The 27,011-nt window shown below is 45.8% G+C and overlaps 1 protein-coding gene across 2 annotated transcripts in view; it reads left to right on the forward strand.

Moving 5' to 3' along the window:
* si:dkey-23n7.10 (SPRY domain-containing SOCS box protein 3) overlaps positions 1-18,536 on the forward strand; it is a 30,164-nt gene extending 11,628 nt beyond the window's left edge. For both annotated transcript variants that reach the window (XM_068046897.1, XM_068046898.1), the window contains exons 4-5: positions 14,096-14,286; positions 16,654-18,536. In XM_068046897.1, the coding sequence (XP_067902998.1) occupies positions 14,096-14,286; positions 16,654-16,848 (386 nt within the window). In that variant the 3' untranslated portion in view covers positions 16,849-18,536. The remainder of the gene's footprint in view (positions 1-14,095; positions 14,287-16,653) is intronic.
* The last annotated feature ends 8,475 nt before the right edge of the window (positions 18,537-27,011 follow it).

Raw genomic sequence — 27,011 nt, forward strand, 5'->3', positions numbered from 1 at the left:
TATAGACTTACAACAAATCTAAGCAAGGTCTTAAAGGTAGCCTGCTCTGGTTATCACAATAGTACAGCAAACAAATCATGTTCACCTCACATATCATAACATCTCATTTTTTTTGAATTACTTGTCCAAAAGAATAAAAGTAAAATCGTATAGTGATCCCAATCACAGCACAATAACAAACAACAAATGTATACGTGTATGATATACGTTTTTCAACTGAGTGTTCATGGTGTTCTTTTCAATTCAATGAGTCAATAAAACTGAGCCACCATCTGATCTGCTTCTTGCTGATTCTCTTGTGTGGGCTGACTCACTGGCTCAGATTGAGCTGATGATTGCATCAGTTCATCTGTCAGTATCAGGAATTTACAATTTCTCCTGTGGACTCGTCCTGTCTTTGTCTGGACTAGGTAAGATCTAGGTCCTACTTTGTCTATACACCAGCCTAGCCTCCATTCCAGGCCTTGAGAGGCTGTCCTAGCTCCAGCTCTGGATGGGGGGTGGGGGGGGGGCTGCACCTTTGTCATACTGCTACTTTGCTTGTTGTTTCCTGTGTTAAATGTTCTCAGCTACCCCTTCTACTACATGTGGTTTCAGTAGTTCCTCACATGTAGGTTTGATGAGACATCAATCTTTGTACCGAGCTGCTTCCACTCTCATTGGGCATGTTGCACCAATTTAGGACTGCTAGATAGACATCTTGCCCTTCTGTTGAAGTCTTCTTGAGAATATTCTTTGCTATCTTCACTGCTGATTCAGCCTTCCTGTTGCTTTGACCGTGTAGTGGCAATGTTGTGATATGCTTGAACTCCCAGTTTCTTGCAAATTCTTCGTACTGTCTTGTCACAAATTGGGGCCTATTGTCAGTTATCACTTTCCCAAAAGGAAAAACCAGTTCGATCCAGTTGTGAATTTCAAATGGTCATAACTGGTCTTAACTGATTTAAACTGGAGGCAACTGGATTAACTGTCAAGTAGAACTGGAAGCCTGTTGGGATTCCAGTTGTCCAGATGTTGGCAGCCTTTTCCAGCTGAATTAAACTGGAACCAGTTCATCTTCACTCGTACCAGTTAACGTGTTAACTTGTTAAACGTGGATCCAGTTGTCAGATGTGCACTTTTGAGCTGGAACCAGTTGGAGTGGGCCAGGATTTTATCTGGGTGATGGGGAATGACCTCCAGCAGAAGCACCTGCGTCACCTTTCTGTGGGAGCCCAACTGAATCAAATGCTAATTAGGCACTTAACTGGACAGCAGCGGGCCTTCCAGGGGATCAAGGACCCCAGAAATAGAGCGTCCATCCCTCTGAGAGCTATTGGCCAATCAGAGGCTGGCTGCCCTTTAACTGAGCAATGCCACCCTGGAGGCGGTAGCTGCTGCCAGTGGAGCACCCACCAGAGGCCCAGGAGCGGTGCTGGACCAGGCCACAAGTAAGTCCGGGTGGGAGGGGTGTCGCAGGGGAGGGATGTGTAGTGGGGGAGTCAGTAGCAAGGGCATGGGGGGGTGGCTGTCAGTGGGCTCCCCCCTTTCCAATACCAGGTCCCACATTCAGGCACTAAATGCCTTTTAACGAGGAAGCCGCCCCCCCCCCCCCCCCCCCACCCCACCCCGCACCTCCAGAGCCCACAAGTAACCCACACTGTTTTTAGTTGGGCTGCGTTTGCTGACAACGCAACCACTAGGTGGCGCAGTACTGGCACATGCACAAATGCAGCCTCATCGACTGAAACGTCACTGTCTGCGACGTCTCAGGCAGCTGCCAGAAATAAAGATGGCGTTACTCAATTTTTAACACAAAACAATTGAACCCAAACTGCCTCATCCCTCAATGGCTGCGATCGCCTCCTCCACACACCGCCAACCCCCCCAACAGTACCCTCTCACGATCGCCGCTTCTGTTCCCCGCTTCCTCCTGCGATTGCCACCTCAATCGCTGCTTTCATTTTCCTGCTCCCTCCTGTGCCCGCCTTCTCGCTGTTCCATCCTGTCACTTCAACTGCTCGCCGCTCCATCCCACTGCTCCTGACTGCTTTCCACTCCATCCCGCTGTTCTCTCCCGCGCCCAACTGATTGCCGTTCCCTCCTACTGCTCGCTCCCCGCTTCGCCGCCCAGAGGAACGACGGGTTGTGGGGGGAGGGAAAGCGAGCAAGCTGCGTTTGCTGACAACACAACCACTAGGTGGCGCCTATCATCCCACCCAATTATATGCTCTCTCTGCCTCCAAACCCACCACGGGGGAGAGCAAATTCCCTCAACGTGTCTGCTCAACTATGTTCGGGTCATGCTAATACACAGCATACATAATCTTAGCAAACTATAGCGTGAATTCCTCATGTCACACTGTTATTAAACGCTGTGTCTCCTGCCAATGCAGACTGATGGCTTACATCATCCCGATGTCATGCACATCTCTCAGCTTGCCAGCATTAATCCGCGCTTGCGTGTGCCGCGTCACCACGCACATACATTGTTGATGTCACTATGCACTTTACGTCACCAGGTGATGAGCAAGCAGTGGGGTGGAGGAGAAGCGAGAGGTGTGTGCATTGGCCTTCTTCTGTCAGTAGGGTCCCATATAAGGCATTGATGAAAGACAAAGTTGAAGCTTCTTCCTGTTCAACTTCAAGTTGACTTTCTTGCTCTCTGCAAGAACTTTGCAACGTTCTTGTCATGGTCTGCTACCGCTTCCTGGTAGGTGTCACCACTGCGAAATATCAGAAAGTCATCAACTATGACATCAACACCATCGGAGCATTCAATAATTTCATGCTGGTGTTATTGAAACTCTTCTGAGACTATTGATGTCCGAAACAGCAAACGTATCGCACATCTGTAGTGGCCGTAGGGTGTAGCAACCTTGTGAAAAGACTGCTCATCATCTAGTTTCATTTTCCAAAACTTGTCTTTAGTATGAAGAACTGAGAAGATATGAGCTTTGGTTAGCCTCGGTAAGATGTCATCCACAGTGGGAATAGGGTAGTTAGGCACTTCAGAGCCTTATTCAAGTCCCTAGGGTCAATGCAGATTTGAAGTTTGTTAGACTTCTTCACAATGACTGCACTGCTAATCTATTCTGTTGGTTGCATAACTTTGACAAGGATTCCCCGCTCTTCAAGTTCATGGAGCTTCTGCTTCAAGGGAATAGCTACTTTATGAGCTGCATGCCTCGCTGGAGGTAGTTACATCTACGTCGAGGGAATATGCTCCTGAAAGGCAGCCTAAGCCTTTGAAAACATCAGCATACTTGTTGATTACATCATGTGTAGTTTTCTCTACTCCCATCTAATTAACTTCGTTCGAGGTCTGTGGGGTGTTTATCGTAATCAATCCCATCTGGAGTGATATTTTGCCTGACATCTGTTGCACATCCACTACCTTGAAAGTGACCTTGTGCATATGACCCTCATATTGGCAGGAAAGATCACACTGCCCTCTTACAGGAATAATAGTTCCATCATAAAGTCTAATCTTTGTCTCGATAGATTTAAGCATTGTGTCTCTTGTCAATCTCACACAACTGCCTGAATGAGATGACATTGCATGTTGCTGCTGTATCAACTCGGCACTCTATCAGTTGTTTGCCACAAACGAATGGTACGGTCAATTTCTTTCCTTCATCATGAATGTGGAGAGCTCCGACTTCCTCCATAGCATATGTCTCAACCTTTGAGTCTGACATATCATTATCATCCTGTACTTGATGTAGTGCTGGAGCTTTCCTTTTGCAGACAACCTAGAAATGGTTAAGAACATAGGAACATACGAGCAGCAGTAGGCCATTCAGCCCATCAAGGTTGCTCCACCATTCGATTAGATCATGGCTGATCATCTACCTCAATGCCACTTTTCCACGCCATCCCCATATTCCTTGATGCCATTAGTGTATAGATATCTATCGATTTCTGTCTTGAACATGATAGATAGCTGGATACTAAATAACATCATCTTTCACATTTCCTGCAGATCAGTTCCATATGCTGGACATTTTTCCTGACCTTTTCCATGACTTCCTCCACAGTAGGGACACATGTTGGAAACCTTGTGGCTTCTTTGTGTGGTCCTTTGGCTGTGTGATGTCTTTTGCTGACATTCATGCTGTAAAAGCATGTCTGCTTTGAGGAGCCTGCTGACCTTGTCTTGGGCTTGGAAGGTAACTTGACATGGCTGTAGTGCACCTCTTCTTGCCCTCCAACAATTCTGAATTGCTGATGAGTAGCCTCACTAACTTCAAAGACTGCAATAGCTTTCTTGAGATCACATACTGTATTCTGCTCTCTAAACAATTTGACTTGAGTCTGTTTATCTTGAAAGCCTAGCACCAGTGTATCTCTCAACATCTCGTCAAGTAGTGTACCAAACTTGCAGGATTCAGCCAACTGTCTCAACTGACCAACACTCTCATCTGACAGCTGTCTGGCACTATGAAAAATGTATTTGTCATACAAAACATTCCTTGCAGGTACAAAATGTTCCAATAATTTTTCAATTATCTTGCTTGGTTCTTTTCCATCATCCGCACTCATGCTCAGCCTCTCTTTGCACTCCTGACCCATTACAGCTCTGAAGGTAGCTATTTGGCAAGTCTTTGGCTTCATTTCCAGTTCTGTAGCCATAGATAATCATGCCATGATCCTTTAAAAACCTTCCAGTTTGCCTCTAAATTCCCCTTGCGACATATCAGTTGCAATCTGGCAATACGCCATTTTGACTATTTGGGACTGTTATCGAGTCAAACAGTATTCACTACTCTGACGAACTATGTGTAAAGAGATGGATGCAAATCTCTCAGGCTACTAAACCTATACTCCCAATATCTCAGCAATGTCCTAAACTTTCATATTTGCGATGAAGTCTACACTTCTGACACCATGTTTGGTTTAGTTTGGTTGACACAAAAGGCAGAATGCTTAAACTGTGCTCATATGTGTTTCAATCTGTAAGTATCAATCTTTATTCCCCAATGTTTGTGTGAGTGTGTGGCCCCAGAAGGAGCCAGTATAAATAGACTCACATCAAGTCACATGCAGGGTCTTAAACGTAGCCTGCTCTGGTTATCACAACAGCACAGCAAACAAGTCATGGGGCTGGATTTTAAGAGCCTACCGCCGATCTCAGTGGTGAGTTCAAAAAATAAAAGAGTCACCGCGATCTCCTGCGCGGCAGCTCATTTAAATAACCAGGGCAGCCCCTCCAACCATGTGGAGGGGCCGGACAGTCCGTCCCCGGCAATGGCATCAGCTGCCTGTGTGCAGGTGCTGGCGCCATTTTTAAACGGCAGCTAGCCTTGCCGGTAAATTTGAATTTTTAAAGCAGTATCCCCCCAAAATTTATACAATAAATTTCGAACACCCTTTCACCCACCACCACCCCCCCATAACAATTACATTAACTATTTGACCTTTCCCTCCCAAAACACTTACCTTTTAAATCTGCTCTTCACACCCCCCCAGACTGTACAACGTTTAAAGTTCACTCCTTCCCACCATCCCCAATACCATTACATTTATTTGATCCCGCTCCCCCCCACCGCACTGAAAATGTTAACTCCTCCCCCCTCCCCACCAGTGTCACGCCAGCTTTCCCCGGATGGGAAATTGAAGGCGCAGGAGTGTCGGCTACCGCGCTGATGATTGTGGCGGGCCCGGAAGATTTAAGGTAAGTTGATTTAAATTTATGCATGTCAGTAATTTAAATATTTAAATCCAGGTCCCGTCGCCCAGCAGTGGGGGGCTGCCATGGAGCCTTGCCGCCGCTAGGAGGATCGGGCTGGGCCCTCCCGGCGTCGGTCTCCGTGGCGGGCCTCCACTGGAACAATCTTCCACCCACCGCCGCCCCACCCTCCACCAACCACAGAGCCCGACGTCATGGGCTTGGTAAAATCCAGCCCCTGGTCTCCTCACAAACCGCAACGGTCTGTGCCCAAATATGTGAATCTTCTTCTTAGGCAGTCCCTTGGGATTGAGGATAACTTGCTTCCACTCTTGTTCGATGGGTTCTGAGATAGTGATAGTCCACAGCATGATCTGCAGACTCTGCCACATGAGGGGCAGGTGATGCTTGAAGGGTCAGGTCAATGAGTAGTTTGGAGGTTTGTGTGCTCCCTCTGAGGTCTTGACTTTGGGAACACCTCGAAAGCAGTTCTGCTGTCCTCCTGGGTGTCTTCTGTCACGACCTAGTTCTGAGTAGAGCAGCTGTTTTGGGAGTCTGGTGTCAGGCATGTGAACAACATGTCCCACCCAGCGAAGCTGGTTTTGGGTGATTAGCGCCCCGATGCTGGGCAGGTTAGCTTGGGAGAGGACACTGCCTTTCTTGGAGGGTCTTACGGAGGCATCTCTGGTGGTACTTCTCCAGTGCTTTGAGGTGCCTGTTGTAGGGTGTCCAAGTCTCTGGAGCATAGAGAAGTGCAGGAATCACTGCTGCTCAGTAAACCATGATCTTAGTCTTGAGTTTGAGATCCTGATCCTCAAATACTCTCTTCCTCAGTCGGCTGAAGGCTGAGCTGGCATTTTAGAGGTAATGATGAATCTTGTTGTCTTTTTAAAAAATTAATTCATGGGATGTAGGCGTTTATTGCCCATCCCTAATTGCCCTTGAGGAGGTGGTGGTGAGATGCCTTCTTGAACCACTGCAGTCCATTAGGGGTAGGTATACCCACAGTACTGTTAGGAAGGGAGTTCCAGGATTTTGACCCAGCGACAGTGAAGGAACGGCGATATAGTTCCAAGTCAGGATGGTGTGTGACTTGGAGGAGAACTTGCAGGTGGTGGTGTTCCCATGTATTTGCTGCCCTTGTCCTTCTAGTTGGTAGAGGTCACGGGTTTGGAAGGTGCTGTCTAGGAGCCTTGGTGCATTGCTGCAGTACATCTTGTAGATGGTACACACTGCTGCCACGGTGCGTCGGTGGTGGAGGGAGTGAATGTTTGTAGATGGGGTGCCAATCAAGCGGGCTGCTTTGTCCTGGATGGTGTCAAGCTTCAAGAGTGTTGTTGGAGCTGCACCCATCCAGGCAAGTGGAGAGTATTCCATCACACTCCTGATGGTGGCCTTGTAGATGGTGGACAGGCTTTGGGGAGTTAGGAGGTGAGTTGCTCGCCTCAGGATTCCTAGCCTCAGACCTGCTTTTGTAGCCACGGTATTTATATGGCTATTGCAGTTCAGTTTCTGGTCAATCGTAGCCCCTAGGATGTTGATAGTGGGGGATTCAGCGATGGTAATGCCGTTGAATGTCAAGGGGGGATGGTTAGATTCTCTCTTGTTGGAGATGGTCATTGCCTGGCACTTGTTTGGCGCGAATGTTACTTGCCACTTATCAGCCCAAGCCTGGATATTGTCCAGGTCTTGCTGCATTTCTACATGGACTGCTTCAGTATCTGAGGAGTCACGAATGGTGCTGAACATTGTGCAATCATCAGCGAACATCCCCACTTCTGACCTTATGATTGAAGGTAGGTCATTGATGAAGCAGCTGAAGATGGTTGGCATAGGATACTACCCTGAGGAACTCCTGCAGTGATGTCCTGGAGCTCAGATGATTGACCTCCAACAACCACAACCATCTTCCTTTGCGCTAGGTATGACTCCAGCCAGCGGAGGGTTTTCCCCCTGATTCCCGTTATCCTCAGTTTTGCTAGGGCTCCTCGATGCCATAGTTGGTCAAATGCTGCCTTGATGTCAAGGGCATTCACTCTCACCTCACCTCTTGAGTTCAGCTCTTTTGTCCATGTTTGAACCAAGGCTGTAATGAGGTCAGGAGCTGAGTGGCCCTGGCGGAACCCAAACTGAGCGTCACTGAGCAAGTTATTGCTAAGCAAGTGCCGTTTGATGGCACTGTTGATGACACCTTCCACCAGTTCACTGATGATTGAGAGTAGGCTGATGGGGCGGTAATTGGCCTGGTGGGGCTTGTCCTGCTTTTTGTGGACAGGACATACCTGGGCAATTTTCCACATTGCAGGGGAGATGCCAGTGTTGTAGCTGTACTGGAACAGCTTGGCTAGAGGCGCGGCAAGTTCTGGAGCACAGGTCTACAGTACTATTGCTGGAATATTGTCAGGGCCCATAGCTTTTGCAGTATCCAGTGCCTTCAGTCGTTTCTTGATATCACGTGGAGTGAATCGAATTGGCTGAAGTCTGGCATCTGTAATGCTGGGGACTTCAGGAGGAGGCCGAGAAGGATCATCAAGTCGGCACTTCTGGCTGAAGATTGTTGCAAATGCTTCAGCCTTATCTTTCGCACTGATGTGCTGGGCTCCCCCATCATTGAGGATGGGGAAATTTGTGGAGCCACCTCCTCCAGTTAGTTGTTTAATTGTCCACCACCATTTATGGCTGGATGTGGCAGGACTGCAGAGCTTAGATCTGATCCGTTGGTTATGGGATCGCTTAGCTCTGTCTATCGCATGCTGCTTACGCAGTTTGGCATGCAAGTAGTCCTGTGTTGTAGCTTCACCAGGTTGACACCTCATTTTCAGGTATGCCTGGTGCTGCTCCTGGCATGCCCTCCTGCACTCTTCATTGAACCAGGGTTGGTCTCCTGGCTCGATGGTAATGGTAGAGTGGGGGATATGCCGGGCCATGAGGTTACAGATTGTGGTTGAGTACAATTCTGCTGCTGCTGATGGCCCACAGCACCTCATGGATGCCCAGTTCTGCATTGCTAAAAATGTTCGAAATCTATCCCATTAAGCACGGTCATAGTGCCACACAACACGATGGACGGTATCCTCAATGTGAAGGCGGGATTTTATCTCCACAAGGACTGTGCGGTGGTCACTCCTACCAATACTGTCATGGACAGAAGCATCTGCGGCAGGCAGATTGGTGAGGACGAGGTCAAGTATGTTTTTCCCTCGTGTTGGTTCCCCCACCACCTGCCGCAGACCCAGTCTAGCAGCTATGTCCTTTAGTACTCGGCCAGCTCAGTCAGTAGTAGTGCTACTGAGCCACTCTTGGTGATGGACATTGAAGTCCCCCACCCAGAGTACATTTTGTGCCCATACCACCCTCAGTGCTTCCTCCAAGTGGTGTTCAACATGGAGGAGTACTGAGTCATCAGCTGAGGGAGGGCGGTAGGTGGTAATCAGTAGGAGGTTACCTTGCCCATGTTTGACCTGATGCCATGAGACATCATGGGGTCTGGAGGCGATGTTGAGGACTCCCAGAGCAACTCCCTCCCTACTGTATACCACTGCGCCACCAGCTCTGGTGGGTCTGTCCTGCCGGTGGGACAGGACATACCCAGGGATGGTGATGGCAGGGTCTGGTACATTGTCTGTAAGGTATGATCGTGAGTATGACTATGTCAGGCTGTTGCTTGACTAGTCTGTGGGACAGCTCTCCCAAATTTGGCAAAAGCCCCCAGATGTTAGTAAGGTGGACTTTGCAGGGTCGACAGGGCTGGGTTTGTCGTTGTCGTTTCCGTTGCCTAGGTCGATGCTGGGTGGTATGTCCGGTTTCAATTCTTTATATTGACTTCGTCGCGGTTTGGTACAACTGAGTGGCTTGCTCGGCCAATTCAGAGGGCATGTAAGAGTTAACCACATTGCTGTGGGTCTGGAGTCACATGTAGGCCAGACCAGGTAAGGACAGCAGATTTCCTTCCCTAAAGGACATTAGTGAACAATGAACAAAGAACAGTACAGCACAGGAACAAGCCATTCGGCCCTCCAAGCCTGCGCCGATCTTGATGCCTGCCTAAACTAACACCTTCTGCACTTCCGGGGCCCATATCCCTCTATTCCCTTCCTATTCATATATTTGTCAAGATGTCTCTTAAACGTCGCTATCGTATCTGCTTCCACCACCTCCCCTGGCAGCAGGTTCCAGGCACTCACCACCCTCTGTGTAAAGAACTTGCCCCGCACATCCCCTCTAAACTTTGCCCCTCGCACCTTAAACCTATGTCCCCTAGTAACTGACTCTTCCACCCTGGGAAAAAGCTTCTGACTATGCACTCTGTCCATGCCGCTAATAACATTGTAAACCTCTATCATGTCGCCCCTCCACCTCCGTCGTTCCAGTGAAAACAATCCGAGTTTTTCCAACCTCTCCTCATAGCTAATGCCCTCCAGACCAGGCAACATCCTGGTAAACCTCCTCTGTACCTCTCCAAAGCCTCCACATCCTTCTGGTAGTGTGGCGACCAGAATTGCACACAATATTCTAAGTGTGGCCTAACTAAGGTTCTGTACAGCTGCAACATGACTTGCCAATTTTTATACTCTATGCCCCGACCGATGAAGGCAAGCATGCCATATGCCTTCTTGACTACCTTATCCACCTGCGTTGCCACTTTCAGTGACCTGTGGACCTGTATGCCCAGATCTTTCTGCCTGTCAATACTCCTAAGGGTTCTGCCATTTACTGTATACCTCCCACCTGCATTAGACCTTCCAAAATGCATTACCTCACATTTGTCCGGATTAAACTCCATCTGCCATTTCTCCGCCCAAGTCTCCAACCGATCTATGTCCTGCTGTAACCAGATGGGTTTTTACAACAATCGACAATGGTTTCATGGCCATCATTAGACTAGCTTTTAATTCCAGTTTTATTAATTAAATTCAAATTCCACCTTCTGCTGTGGTGGGATTCGAACCCATGTCCCCAGAGAAATACCATGGGTCTCTGGGTTACTAGTCCAGTGATAATACCACTACTCTACCACCTACCCTGTCTATGTCTGCCTTCGCCGAGAGGAGGCTCCCAAGATATGGAAGCTGATCCACAATGGTCGAAACATTTGAGAAAATGGGTCTTTCACTAAACATTCAGAAAACGAAGGTCCTCTTCCAACCAGCTCCCACAGCACAACACTTCCCCCCGCCAATCAACATCTATGCCGAGATCCTGGAAAATATGTAAATACTCTGGCTTTCTTAATCCACCATCAATGTATACAGCACCTTGAGAAGAGACCCCAAAGGCTTCAAGCAGCTGCTCCTCAACTCTTTCAAGGGCCACCTGCCATTCCCTGTTTGCCTGGAGTGGTTGGACACCTGACAAGGGTCCATGGGTCTCAGAGCTACCTTGCCTACCCACCAATCAACACATGCCTCATGCATCCACTGGGTGGTTTGCTGCATGTGCCTCTTCATGAAGGTTGCCACTATCTCAATGGATGAGGCCTTGTGCTCACAAGGCAGAGACATGGCGCCACTCATGGCATGAATCGACTCCTTCATTGTATGCCAACGCGTGGGAGTGAACAACCTCTGGGAACTCTGAAAGATGTTCCACCATTCATGCTGCTGCTCCAGCATCTGCTGCTTTGCTAATGACCGCTGAGGCTCGCCACCTTTAGGAAGTTGAGCATTGCTTGGCCCTTTCTCAATCCTTTGATGGGGAGTGGCTGCAGCTGTCACTGCCTCAGTTACCCACTCGTGTGTCGGTGCAGTGCTCACCAGCTGGTGCCACGCTTTCTAAATGCACATCAATGTCCACCAATTTGAGAGTATCTGCACTGGTGGAGGGTGTGCAGGACTGTTGTGACGCTGTCTCCTCTAAAGGCAGATCCTCCTGAGGTCTCATGTGGTCCCAGAGCCGTCGTCGGTCCCACATCAGCTACTGGACCTGCGGGAAAGACAGGAGTGATGTTAACCAGCTGCGCTTTCAACCAACTCCTACTGCCTGTCCTTGATCTGGAGCTTTCTGTGTTCATCAAGGTCCACAGAGGTGCGTTACCGAATAGTTGTTAAAAGTTTTGATGCCCGCGTCCATTGCATTACTTGCTCTCAATGGGCTCCACACCTGCCTTGCCCTCAGCAACAGCTGCTCTGCTGCAACCCATCCTATTTCCATTGCCTCCTCCTCCATGGGCTTCACTGTAGCTATGAATGGCACACCACCTCCTGTTCTTCTCTGCTCCCTAGCATTGTGAATGCGTGTCACCTGCAAACACATACATACATAGCATCGCTCTTGTCTCATAATCCAGCTGTGCTCATCAGCCTGTGCCACTTTACATTTCCAGCATCATGCCACTGGGAGGCCTGCTGCAAGTGGCCATTCGGTCTTGGCAATGCAGTGATCAACTCTGACTGATCGTGAGCCTCCAGTGTGAGGGAACTCAGTGTCTCAATGTGGACGCTGGTCCCTAGTCATGCCCGATACATGGGTCGGCCACCTTGCCTTACATCTCATGGGCACCATTAAGACATGCAGGGCAGCAAACTTGCAATTATGAATGTGATTCACCTTGCCAGACTGTACCAGGCCATTGAAACACTTCCGATACTGCACCCATGTTCGTGCGACCACCCTGCGGCTGCTGACTTCCTTGGCCACATCCAGCCATGCCTTCTTCTTGAGATTGGCTGGTCTCCTCCGTCCACTGGGAAAGGCATCTCACTCCATTCCCACACTACCTGTGGGAGCACTTCCAGAGAGGTATCACTGAATCATGAAGCCACCTTCCTCTGACTCCAGCCATTCCTGCACATCCTCCCTTATTCTGTACTCCTTCCAATGTCCTCGATATGTGCAGCCTGTATGAAGGCTACTGATTGGCCTTTAAATATGGTGCCTTCCTTTGACATTCTGGAACTTTCTCCTGCCCACCGCCCATTATTGGCCAACTCGCTTGCCTGCCGTAGGTTAATTGGATATATCGTCAAGAAAGTCCCCCCATCCACCCGTGCGGCCACATGACCTGCTCTTGAGTCAAGTGTTGGGATTCTTCTCATTTTGTGAAATCCAGCCCCATAGCTTTGCTGGCTCATTCATTTCCACCCCACTTGTGATGACTATCAATTCAAATACCCAGATAAAACTACCAGAATCATCACACAGTTAAAATTTGAAATGGGTCTTAATTTAATAAAATGATGGGCCTTAAGTTCTTGACCCCATGTATCGGATTCATTGTTGAAGATGTTTCTCTTCTAGTAATCTGTCTAGCTCCTCTTCCTGCTTCTGACTCTCAGCCTCCAATTTTAACATTTCTAGCTGGAATGCCCTTCCTTTGTTTTCCTCTTCAGCCTCATGCCGCACTGTTTCTTCTTGATTTAATGGCCGGAAATTTTCGTTGGGCGGGAGGCCCCAACCACCAGCCGAAAAGTCGGCAGCATACCCACCTCCAGCAGGCCTGGGGAGCCAGACTAGGATTTTTTGCTGTTCAGGCCTTTAATTGGTCTTGGGCGGGATTTCCACCTCCTTGAGGCAGGAATTCCCGCCTAATGGAGCTGCCGGGCACTCACTGGGAGTGGTGGTCACTGCTGGGACTACACCCAGCTTCAGGAGGATGAAGAAGGGCGACCCAGAAAAGAGGTAAGTTTTTAGGGCCACGCCGGGGACATTCGGTCGGGCCCCGGTGAGGCAAAGGGGTTCGGTTAGGGGGTGGGGGCGGGGGGAGTGTTGTACGTTGGGGGCTTTTGGGGCTTCGGGGGCGGCCATTAGTGGGGCACAGGATGCCCAATCAGGAGGACCCCTGATCAGCCCGCAAGAAGGCAGGATATTTGAGGCCTCAGCCGCCCACCAGCCAAGGGTTATATATGCGCAGTGGCAGGCGGAGGCCCTTAAGTGCCCGTTAATTGGCCACTAAAGGGCCAATCTTGTTTCTCGCCGTCGCCACCCCATGTAAAATTGCAGCAGATCTGGGAGGGGGTCGGGAATGTCCTCCCTGCCTCCCGCTCAATTTTACACCCCCGCCACCAGCCCGCTCGTTTGGGGTGGGGGGCGTAAAATTCCAGCCAATGTTATGATTTCCTTACGTAAACACATTTCTGCTCAGAATGGTTCTAAATGCAACTAAACCAAGTGATTTGTTATCTGTTCAGAAACCAGTACTTTCACTGTCTTGGGCAATTATACAAAATTGCAGTTCCTGTGCAGCAAATCTTACTACATGCATTTAATATAAAAACTTGTGAGATTCGTCACATGATATCAGGTCATACTGAACTACTAGCCCTGGATGTAACTGCACATTTTTTTAGTTTGAGCATTGAAGTCGATTTTTCTTAATAAATGTTCAAATTTCAATAATGCTACAGCAAAATGGAATGGACTCATTGCCAACTAATTGATTCAATCAGATCAAGCACAGTTTTTTTGGATTGAGCAGTTATCTAACATGAAGTTACTTCCTTCTCACAGGAATGGATTCTGAAAGCTGGGGCTTATCCTACAAAGGTACAATCTGGCATGGCGGACAAAGCAGGCAGTATACTGAACCGTTTTATGAGAAAGCCACAATCATAGGAGTTGACCTAAATCTGTATGATGGTACTATGGCCTTTTATAAGAATGGACACAATTTGGGTGTGGCATTTACCGGACTCAATAAGGTAATTAGCGCTGACAGCCATAGAGCATAATTGGTATTTGTCATCTGTAAGAAAAAGTGACAGAGAATGAAATATTTTGTTTCATATTCGCTTTTAATGGAAAGATGCTTTATCATAGAGGTCAGCTACAATATTCTGTTTTACTGCATTGACGATAGAGTGTTAGATTTTCCGTTTGGGGTCGGGATCCCGACGTCAGGATCAAATGTAGGTCCCAAGCCCTCAATTAAGGACAGCAGGCGGCTCCCGTGCTGGAGGGCCAATAACAGCCCTCCAGGAGTGAAACTGCTACAGCCTGCTGTTGCAGGTAAGAGAGAGAGAGATAGCATGCCTCAGGATGGAGGTGCCCTCTCGGCGCTTATAATATTTATAAAAGTAAAAATGGCCACACCTCCTTTGTGGATTGAGAGCCTGTTATGGTCAAGTGAGGAGGGGTCGAAGGGCTTCCCTCTTTTTGTTTGACCACAACAGGTTTAATTCTTTATTAAAGTAGATGTACTGGCCGATTCAGTAGGTTTTTGATTACTTACTTACTATGATCATAATAAGAACCAATCAGACAGGTCTTCTTGTGTTAACAAAGGAAGAGGTTAACTTTATTGTACCTAAACCGAGCTATAAAAATAATAAACGCTTCGACTTTCACTCTCACACACACTGGAGGTTTACACACACACAAATAGGTTACAGAGAGGGGAAGGTAGATTGGTTGAGTTTGAGTCCGTAAAAATAAAAAAGAATACAGTCTGTGAAGTTTGGTGATTCAGCGGGCTTCTAGCTGAATTCAGTGGTCCTGAGGCTTTTAGTTTGAAGAGGTAGATGAATGGTTTGATGAGTCTCTTGGATATAGCAATATGGACGATTTCCTCCAAGGGGGTTTCTAATTGTAGCCGGAGCATGCAAAGGTGTTTAGTCAACAAGCATGATTTGAAAGCTTTCAAACTGGAATGGAGAGGGACCCCCACTTAGAGTCTGCTCATGCCAGAGTCCAGTTGCTTCTCTTCTGCTGCAGAGAAAAACACCAGCTTAAAACCACAGATGGGGAAGGGCTGGTCACATGACAGTCACTCAGTGATTCAAACATAGCAGTGAGCAGTATTTCTGTGTTTGCTGAAAAGGAAAAGAACAAGCAGTTCCTTTAAACTTCCTGGATCTAGATTCTTGCTGGGAAAATGCAGCCATTTCGTCTCCCTCTTTAGTCCTTTGCAATGTAGGATACAATGTAGCAGACTAGGAGATCTTCTTAAGCTGCCAGCAGTTATCTCTTTTTATAAATGTCCTTTTAAGTTTATTCCAAAATATATAACTTCAGATCTTCAGTTAGTGGACCAAATAAAATTATCATTCAACTAAACACACTGGCGTAACAGAGCCCCTGCACAGGTTGGGTTGCAGCTGCAACCAATTTTTATCATTGGCCGTGGGGTGGGTTTTAAAAGCAATCCAGAGCACTGGCCCAACTCCTCCTGGTCTGCCACCAGGAGGCCCTCTCTGGCTGGTTTCGGCCACTGCAGGGGCAAACTTCCAGTTGATGCAGGAGAGGGGCCTTAATAAGCCCCTTAATTGCTCAATAGGCGACCCACCATTTGTGGGTGGGTAGCCGTTACAGACCCTACTTGGTCTCTTGCAAAATGGCCAGGATTCTGGACCGTGATAGGGAATCAGCACACTGGCCAGTGGCGGGAGATTCCGTGGCCGCCTACCTCAGTTCTGACCCTCATCTCACCAAGAAAATCCTGCTCAAAGTATCTCAGGGAACTGGATGGAATAGTGGATTATAAAATTGTCCTTTAATCTCTGGAATTTGAGTGTAGTCTGGTCCAACAGGAGGAAATTCTTCTTTCTGCTGCAGTAAATGCCCAATCTGAAAAACCAGGCAACTGAATCAGTTTGTAGTTGGCGTACTGACACTAAACCAATGGCCTCAGAACAGCAACAAAAATGGGAAATTGAAATTCTCTCAATGCCATTCTCTCATGTAGCATTGAGGTACATTGTTGAGCATTTAAAGCTGCATTTGACCATGATTTGGCAATGCTTTATGCTGACTGGGTATCAGACGTTCTGTTTCTTAGGGTTACTATCCCTCACATTGATGGGCACAAAAATAACAATCATCTGTCAGCTTGAAGATTACAATCTGATAAACTATATCACTCCAGGTTTCAGACTATCAAAAATGTCCCAACTCAATAACATAAAATGGTGATTTAAAAAAAAAAATCCGTCCTATTTCACTGAAATACCTTGTAGAATATTGTACTTTTATTCTTTTATTTTTTGAAACTCTAGGTTATAAAACTGCAGATACTTTAATTATCAGACTCTTATGTGTCCCTGATCCTAGTTTCATTTGAATCCCCACAGGTTGGGGTGCCCCTGTATCCCATCGTCTGTTCCACAACTGCAGAAACAGAACTTCAGCTTGGGATGAGATGTTGCCGGTTCATGTCACTACAGGAACAGTGTTTGTACACAGTCCTACAGCACTTGGTAGACAAAGTCCACATAGACACGCTGCCACTGCCTGCGTTCATCAGAGGACAACTGAAAGAATTCTGAAACTAACTGCTTACATGGGGTGTAATCATTTGTGACAAAGATTTTCTTGCTCCACAAAATGGCTTCCTGCAGTCTTCTTTAATGTTTCCATACTACTGTTTCCCAATTTGGGAAAAAAATTAAGTATGGTCTGCAACAATTGTGAAGTTGGTCAAGTAGCTTTTAAAAAAGTGAAGATTTTTGGCTTAATACCTGAAAGGTTTAAACTTGGAGTGTGTCTTAAGAGTATGAACTTGATGGCCTTGATTTTGCAGTTGTAATGATAGGAAAACTGTCAGTGTTCGCCTTCAATACCCTGTGACGGCAACTTCTGCCGTCTGCACATGTAGTTAAACGCTGCCAGTGGTTCCTTGCACTTCCACAGGGTGTGCTGTTGAAGTCCCTGCAGACAGCAATCTTAGAAATGATTGAACTATGAGAACGTACTCTTTTATGCTGTCATGTTGCTGTTAAAACTGCCCAAAAAGTTATGCCTTGTTAATAAGAATTTTTAACAGTGTAGTAAATCATAACTACTGTTGAAAAACCTCTCTGGCCCTGGAAAATAATTTATAATTTTTTTCCATTATGATAACAATTCCATAGCTTTTTAATATAATTTATTCTACATTTTGTTCATAAACTTTCAGCTTTTCTGTGTACATGTTCCAGCATAATCAGTGCATTTTACTTCCAGGTTTGTTGTCAGTGGGAATTGTTCAGTGTGACAGGCTGCTTACCCTGCTTGCTGACATTGATGCTGCTGGATGCCTTGAGATCTACTTGATGTGGCACCAGACTAAAATTAACATTGAGAAATGTGAAATCCATGTTGCAGAGATTGATAGATCTGTGAGGGCAACTTTCTTTACAAACAGTGGCGAGTGCCATTGTTTCACAGCTGATTGCAACATCTGGGCTGATATGTTTCTTTATTACTGGACTTCACCACATTAATGTTTTCAAGTCAAACCAAAGATAACGGAGAGGTTTACAATTTGTAGTGATTGACAGAATAACAATTGTTTAGTACCTGACAATCAACACTGTAGGACACTATGAACTTAGTATTTCAAAGTATCTAAGGAAAAGGGATATAAAAGACTCCAAGTACAGGAATAGAAGGTAAAATCTGTGGCCCAAGCCTTTTAAAGCTTATGCAATAAAATGATAATCCAAGAGACCACAGAAATGTTAACTGAAGGAGTAAACTCAGTTGGGACCAGTATTTCAGTATTTTCTGGTTATATACTTTCCAGTATCCATCAGTAAAACAAAATAAAAGATATTCCCTGTTGGAATTCTTAGTTCTAAAATAGACTGGGTATATCTTAATACAACGTCCCAAAGACACTGGGAAAGCTCAGTCCAATTAGTTAATTTTGCATTACTAGGATGTAATATTAACACTTTTACTTGTCTGTCAGATCATCCAGAAACACATGAAATGATACTAAGTTCATGCTATTTCTTAATTAACTTTGACAGTTACCTTTTTGTTATTTATTGTTTCATTCACAAAATGACACATTTGTTTGTGTTGTATGTAATTTTAATGTTTAAAATACAGTTAAAGACATAAAAGTTAAACATAAGTTAATATCTTTTTGTGCCCACTTTTTAAATATGTTTGTATTGTGAATGAGTTATGTAGTGTTCACAGGAAGCAAACAGAAACTAAATGCTTCTTGAAATAAAAAACAGAAAATGCTGGAAAAACTCAGCAGATCTGGCAGTGTCTGTGGAGTGAGAAGCAAAGTTAATGTTTCAGGTCTGTGACCTTTAATCAGAACTGGGAAAGGTGAGAAATGTAATAGGTTTTAAACAAGTAAAGTGGGGTGGAGGCGGGGGGGGGGGGGGGGGGGGGGGTGGGGGGTGGGGGTGGGGAGAGAACAAAAGGGAAGACGTGTGATAGGACAGAGGACCAGAGAGAATAACTGACAAGGTCATGGGACCAAGGCAAACAGTGTGTGCTAATGGTGTGATGAAAGACAAAAGCATTAGTGCAGAGGGAGTTTAATGCCAGAATAATGAGCAGACCTAACCAAAAGCACAAACATGAAAAAAAACAGTAGGCAAGCACATGGTAAAAATAAGGAACATAATAAAATTAAAATAAAAAAGGGCCAGTCAGCCTTCAGAATGCTGACAGGAGAGGGGAAGATGCGTTTGGTGGTGGCATCATGCTGGAGGTGGCAGAAATGGTGGTGGATGATCCTTAGGATGTGTAGGCTGCTGAGGTGGAAAGTGACGATAAGGGGAAACCTGTCGCAGTTCTGGGAGGGAGGGCAAGGGGTGAGGGCAGAAGTGTAGGAAATGGGTCGGACACGGTTGAGGGCCCTACCAACCACAGTGTGGGGGGGGGGCCTAGGGGTGGAATCCTTGGTTGGGGAAAAAGGAAGACATATCAGAAGCGCTTTCCAGCCTCCGCAGTATTTTGCTTTTATTTTAGAAGCTAAATGCTAAATCATTTTACTGTTACATACAATTTCAAAATTGTATCAGCTTTGCCTGATGTGATAGGTTTTGAGTTTATGTCTGCAGTTCACCTCCAGATACGATCCCAATCTCATTTGTGCTTTAACGCAGAGATGTGAAACAAAGCAGTCTTGCGGAGGCAGCTTTGGAGGTTTGGGGTCGGGCAAATTCTGAACTGGCAACCAATTAAGCCAATTGAGGCAGTTGTTGAGTCAATTAAGATGAATTTTCCCACACCATTCCAATTTTCCCTGAGGAAACCAGAACCGCCACTGTATGCATGGCTCACCGGCTTCCAGGAGGTGAGTGCACAGTGGGAGGACCCAGCCGCTTGAATTTCACATGCGATCTGCGAATTATATGATGAAAATGGAAAGGCTGTGTTCAATGGTAAGCAGATGACTGTTATTGCAGAACTCTCTCATGATGCCTGCTGCCACTGAAACTGCTGAGGTTTAACAAAAGCCTTCCAGCTCCGTCATACTCACTTTCATCTTGTTGTGGTGCTCCCTCTTGTGCCACAGTCACTGTAGCTGCACTCCCACTGCAGCCACAATGAAGTCTGCCAGCCTCCATCACATCCCGGCTTCTGATTGACCCTCCCGTCTCTAAATTCCGCCCACTATCCCTAACTGGACGGCAGTGGAGGCACTCAGGTTAAAACCACTCTGTACATGGACGACATCGCCGTCTTCTGCTCGGATCCGCTGTCCATTCGCAGACTGATGAGCATCTGCGACCAATTCAAACTGGCCTCGGGAGCCAAAGTTAACCACGGCAAGAGTGAGGCCATGTTCTTTGGGAACTAGGCTGACTGATCCTTTGTCCCCTTCACCGTCAGGTCAGACTACCTGAAGGTGCTGGGGATATGGTTCGGAAGGGCCGGGGCGTGCACCAAAACCTGGAGGGAGCGAGTAGCCAGGGTACACCATAAATTGAGCATGTGGGAGCAGCGATCTCTCTCCATTGTGGGTAAGAACCTGGTCATCAGGTGCAAGGCGCTCACGTTGTTGCTGTACGTGGCGCAAGTCTGGCCCATACCTCACTCCTGCACCGTGACGGTCACCCGAGCCATTTTCCGCTTCATCTGGGGATCCAAAATGGACCGGGTCCGGAGGGACACGATGTTCAAACCTCTGGATAAGGGCGGGAAAAATGTACCCAACGTCGTCCTCATCCTGATGACTACCTTCGTGTGTGGCTGCATCAAGCTGTGCATAGATCCCCAGTATGCACTACGTGCTGAGGTTCTATCTGTCCCTGGTGTTGCGAAGGATGGGCCTGGTCACATTGCCGTGGAAAGCTCCATCCAGTTGGACAGTGCCGTACCACCCACCCTTCATGGAAAAGTTTCTGCAGAAAAACACCTTTGACCACCAATCCATCAGGCAGTGGTCTGCACAGAATGTCCTCAAGGCCCTACGGGAAAAGGAGATGGTGGATCCTGTCGAATGGTTCCCCGAGCAGATGCCTCATCACCAGAACTTTCAAACAAGCACCAAGATGTAGCTTGGCTGGTGGTGAGAAGAGCTCTCCCCGTCAGATCCTTCCTGCACGCCCGGAGTCTTATCCCCTCCGCACAATGCCCTCAAGGTGGCTGTAATGGGGAAGAGACGGTTGCCCCCCTCCTTCTGGAATGTGTCTTTGCAAAGCAGGTGTGGAAAGAGATGCAGTGGTTTTTGTTGAGGTTCATCCCAAGCAGCTCTGTAACACAGGAGTCTGTGCTCTACGGGCTGCTCCCAGGGACGTGAGATAAACATCAACTACTGCTGGAGGACGGATAATTCGGTGAAAGACGCTCTTTGGTCTGCCCGAAACCTGCTGGTCTTCAAGCGCAAAGAGTTGTCCACGACTGAGTGCTGCAGACTGGCACATTCCATGGTCCAGGACTACGTGCTGAGGGACGCACTAAAGCTTGGGGCAGCCACGGCAAAGGCTCAATGGCGAAAGACAACTATGCACGGTCCCCGCACCAAAGCGAACTGAGGGGCTGGATCCATGGAAAACCTCTCGGGCTGCATGCAGAAAATATGGGTTTGCTGCAAAATGTACATGGCATCTAAAATGAAATGAAAGGGTTGTGAGGTAACTCACTCCTTATTAAAGGAAACTGATCTCCTTTCCACTCTTTGTATTGTCGACTTGGTGCTGTTTTGAACGGTTTTGTAATGTATTTTTACAGATTTTTATGAATAAAGTATATTTTGGGGAAAAAAAGCTTCTGATTGACCTCCCGTCTCCAAATGCTGCCCACTATCCCTAACTGGACGGCAAATGCGGAGGTGGCCTGTTAATTGGTTGCCTCCTGTAGGATTGTGAGCGGAGTCAGGACTCGGAAATGATCCTAATGACTGAGAATTTTAAAAGTCTGGAAGATTCTGGCTGAAGTTCCCACAGCAAGTATCAATGTGGTTGTCACCACAGTCTTGGTTGAGGTAGATGTTGCAGTGCAAGTAACAGGTGTGTTGATCCTTTGGGAAGGAAATCCATTGGGTTGAAGTGTAAACGTGATATGGTGCAGTTCTTGTCGTAGATGTTTCTTATCGCTAATGCAGTAGGCTCTTCTGATGAGGGTGTTGGAGACTGATTGAAGAGTGTAGGAATGATTAAAAAAATGGCAGTTCAGGTAACTATCAGTATGAGTGGACTTGTGGTAGATTTGGTATGCTGGTATGTCGTTATGAGACTTGGTAATGAGATCAAGGAATGGTATGGAAAGTTATTATTCTGTCTCCATGGTGTTTCTATATGACGAAAGTGTCATCGACATATCACAGCCAGAGTTTAGGTTGTAGAGTAGCTGACTGAAGTGCTACTTGTTCGAACTCTTCCATGAAAATGTAGGCGACAATTGGTGACAGTGGAGATCCCACAACAGTTGTCTGTTACTCGCACTGCAACAACTACCTCAACCAAGACAAGAGTCAGCCTCCCATACATTGGTTCCACCTCGGAAAGACTACAATGCACACTCAAGCCAGTGGACATAGAAGTAAAAATATAAGTCATCCAAGAAGCTCCAATTTATCCTTCATACTCACAAAGACAAGAAACCCATTTCACAACAAACCAGGAATTTACAGCATGCCATGTGACTGGGGGCTCATCGACATTGGAGAAACAGGCTGCAGCCTATACACTAAAGGAACACCAAGTCTGCTTCAAACACAGTGAATGGGACAAGTCAGCTATCGTCAAGCATGCTGGTCCAATTTCAAACTCATCTCATCCACTACGCACTGGCGTACAAGATGTGCCAGGGAGGCTATGGAGATCTATCAGTACCAACCCGTTCTCCAAGACAGTGGCCTGCTCACCAGTGATATCTGGCTACCCCTACAAAAGAAACACATCACCACCTGCTCTGCAGCTAACATACCCCAACAAGAACAATGGCATATATCGACTTACTGTGAGACACAATAGCTGACCAATCAGCAGCAAGAACAGTAGCATATACAGACCTATCACGGAGCACAATTAGCTGAGCAACAAGAACATGTAATGATCTATCAGCAGTAAAATCCCGCCCACGTTCCCATTCTCCACCACATATAAACCTACGGTTTCCACCTGTTCCGTTATTCCTCCAGACGATGGGCAGAGTATGCTACCAGAAACATCAAGACCAGTTCTTCTAAGCACTCCTTTTTCAAAGAAACAAATGTTTTTTTCAGAGCAGAGCAAAAACCATCAAAGCATCTTACTCAATGTTTACCACTCTCACCATGAAAACCTTCAAACAACTTTTATATTAATAGTCATGAAGTGATGCATATATGTCTCCATGTAGCAATCTGTTTGACAAAACTCACATGGCAGCCAACCTTGCAATGTAAAAAGAACAAAATATAGTGCTGCCTCTGAAGGGTCCAAGAGTTGCCAGAAGAGGTGGTTGCTGAAGGTTTCTGTGGGGACGGTGCTCTTCCCATAACAAGGTAAACACTGTGATCTGAGCTGGCATCTGTCATGTTTTTGAACTGCCAGCAGATTCAGTATATACAGGCTGGCAAAGCAGTTATACACTCACTAATCAACATGTACTTTTCCCACTATTGGGGAAGGTACAGTAGCAGCAAAGGACTGCCAATTCTCAATCATCTGGAGTGAGACTCACTCATTTCGCTTAAAATGCAATCTAATTTCATGTTCCTCACTCTTCAAAATTAACAAAAGTTCATATATTTAAATGGCTTACAAACCATTTTTCTCTTTGATTATAAATGCTTTCCTATGTCATGACCAGGTGAGAAAAGGGTTTAGGGTTCCCTCTCATCCTTCACCTGGTCTTACCGTAACAGGGTTTAATCTAAACACACCGTTTTTTAGCTCCCCCTTAGTGAATTCTTGTTCACTAACTTCCAATTATAAGGCAAAGAAACTAGCCAATCAGGTTTTCTTAGGTTTAAAGAAAAAAGGTTGAACTTTATTAAACTTAAACTCTAATTCAGTTAACATCTACGGATACAGGATGTGCCCATGTCTGCTTGCATATGCGATACACACATGCAGATAGAGACAGAAAAGTGCAAAAGAAATAAAGTGGAAAGGTTTGAGGCAATATCTGAAGATGGTTTTGGTTACTGTTCTTCGAGCTCGCTGCAAAATCATTGATTGTAGATAGGTCTTGCTTATCGTTGGGGCCCAGTATTCTTCTTAAACCTTGTTCGATGTAGGAGACTTTTCTCTCTTGAAGTTCATGTGTCCTCAGTGGGTCCAGAGGCTTGTGAGAAAGAGATGGGAGCAGATAGGAGGTCTTCTCACTCCAGGAGCAAACAGTCTTTTCTGAGTTCAAAAACTCTGTGGCTAGTTCAAAAAACCCTGGACCAGCCAGTTAGTCATATGACCAGCTGGTTTAACCAGTCCTGGCTATTGTGGATTGTATCATCTTAGCAGTCTCTGGAATGCTGTTCCTTACACCTTCAATGTCTGGTGTTCAAAATCCATTGTGAGTTGAATGTGTCAGGAAATGGTCCTATAGTTTCCACAAGCACTGTCTGATAGTATGCAAATGTGTCTGGCAGCCCTTGAAACAGGCCTTCTCTTCCCAGCAAGTTTAAAATCAATGTTCATATGACAACATTAATATGCCTCATTCTTGGCAGGTGGGGGCCTGCATGACACCTACCATTTCCCTATATTGACAGCCTTGAATCATTAAAAGCTTCAATGTAGCTCTGCATGTGGTTATTTTTCTGTTCCAGCAGTTATGGAATTCACTCTGTAACATAATCAGGATTGAGGCACCAGTCGATGAAACACTTTTATAATAGTTCTGCACACTCTGTTAAGGACTTACTTAGCCATAAGCACAGCATGAAATTGAAGTTCCCACATTCCACCATAATGATCTTCAAGTCCATTTTCGCAACCTACATCAAGGTACCAAAGAAAATATTCTCTGTTAGTTTCAAAGAACGTTTTAACATTTAGTCTGTTTTACTTTTTGTTTTTTTTTAATAAAGCAATCAAAAAGTCAAAATAGTTTTAGAAGATACTGATGAATCTATCCACAGTTTCAATAAGAAAAAGATAATTTGAATCATTCAAATCAGTGATTTATTCCCCTTGCCTTCAAATTGGAGAAAAGAACCAAAATCAGTTGATCAGGTCAGATTACTCTGGACTGAATTATGTCATGCATGCTTAGACAACTTTATGACATGATGGTCCATGAATCGTTTTCCACTTCTTTGAAAACTGAAAAAGAACTTCCATTACTACCACTGGATACTTTAGCTGATAAAAATGTGAAACACAATATCAATATTTGAGACATTATAATCGACAGGCTTACATGTGGTTTGTTTATTCTTCACAGTCCTTGCTTCCTGATGATATTTATGCATTCTATTAGCTTGTTTGTGAACACGTCTCCATACCATTGGTGTAGACAACATTCAAGGTCTTTTGCATGCCAGACTTCACAAATTATCAATGTTTTTAGGAAGTGAAGAATCTAAATCTGGAGCTCAAGGAATGATAGGTTCCACCCCTTTGATGTGCAATAGTGATGTAGTGTGGAATAAACAGATCATTTTCGGGTTGACAGGCTGTAACTAGCGGGCTACTGCAAAGATCAGTGGTTGGGCCTCAGCTATTTACAATCTGTATCAATTACTTAACGATGGGGCCAAGTCTAATGTATCCAAGTTTGCTGATGATACAAAGCTAGGTGGGAAAGTAAAGTGTGAGGAGGATGCAAAGAGGTTGGAAAGGAACATAGCTGGGTTAAGTGAGTGAACAAGAATGTAGCAGATGGAATATAACATGGAGAAATGTGAAGTTATCCACTTTGGTAGGAAAAATAGAAAAGCAGAATAGTTTTTATAAATGATAGGGGACTGGGTATTCATCGGGACCTGGCCACATTGGTAGATGAATCCCAGAAACTTAACCTTCAGGTACAGCAAACAATTAGGAAATCAAATGGTATGTTAGTCTTTATTACAAAGTGAGTAGAGTAGAAGAGTAAAGAAGTCTTACTGCAATTATATAGGGCCTTGGTGAGATCACACCTAGAGTTGTATACAGTTTTGGTATTCTTACCTATGAAGATATACTTGCCTTAGAGGGAGTGCAATGAAGGTTCACACTCCTGATTCCTGGAATGAGAGGATTGTACTATGAGGAGATATTGAGTGGATAAGGCTGATATCCCCTAGAGTTTAAAAGAATGAGAGGTGATCTCATTGAAGCATATAAAATTCTTAAAGGGTTTGACAGGGTAGATGCTGGGAGAATATTTCCCCTGGCTCGGGATGTGGTCTGGAATTAGAGACAATGGTCTCAGAATAATTCAGCGTTTTAGGACTAAGAGGAGAAATTTCTTCATTCAAAGGTCTGTGAATCTTTGCAATACTGTACACCAGAGATCTGTGGATCCTCAGTTGTTGTGTATATTCAAGACATAGAGCAATAAATTTTTGGATACTAAGGGAATCACGGCATAGGGGGATAAGGCAGAAATGTGGAGTTGATCATGGAGAAGATCAGCAATGATCTTATTGAATGCCAGAGCAGGCTCGAAGGGCTAAATGTCTGACTGCTACTCCTATTTCTTATGTCGTGCTGCAACGTCAGACATTAAACTAAGGCCATGTATGCTCGCAAAGGTGAATGTAACAGATCTCATGACAGTATTTGAAGATCAAGGATGTTTTTCTGGTGTACTGGCCAAAATTTGTCCCTCAACTAGCATCAATGTATCACTTAAGGTCACCAACCTTAAGTGCTGAGTCTGTTTTTCCTCTGCACAGATGCTGCCACACCTGCTGGGGGTATTTCCAGCATTTTCTGTTTTTGTTACCACTGTAACACTAACTGGTTGTTCATCTTATTGCTGTTATGGTTCTTTGTTGTGCACTGATTGGCTACTGTATTTGACTACATTTCAAAAGTGAAATGCTGAGGGCCAACCTGAGGACATGAAGGGCGCTTTATAAATGTAACTTTGCTTTTTTTCTGAGCAGCTCTGATATTGCCCAACTCTCCGAAAAAACAAAGTTCTCTTGGGTCTGTTTTTCAGTGGTGGTTCGAAGTCGCCAGTTTCCCCCCCCAGTTTTCGAAGTTGGCATCATGTTAAAAGAAGGATCTTTTCTGTTTCAGGGATTGTGTATTGCCAACACTCCCTGTTTTTACTTCAGATGACGTGAATTCCAACAGCCGCCAGGCACCTTACACATTTCACATCGCATGACTGTGGA

Source organism: Heterodontus francisci, chromosome 14, assembly GCF_036365525.1.
Source record: "Heterodontus francisci isolate sHetFra1 chromosome 14, sHetFra1.hap1, whole genome shotgun sequence".
Taxonomy (NCBI): domain Eukaryota; kingdom Metazoa; phylum Chordata; class Chondrichthyes; order Heterodontiformes; family Heterodontidae; genus Heterodontus; species Heterodontus francisci.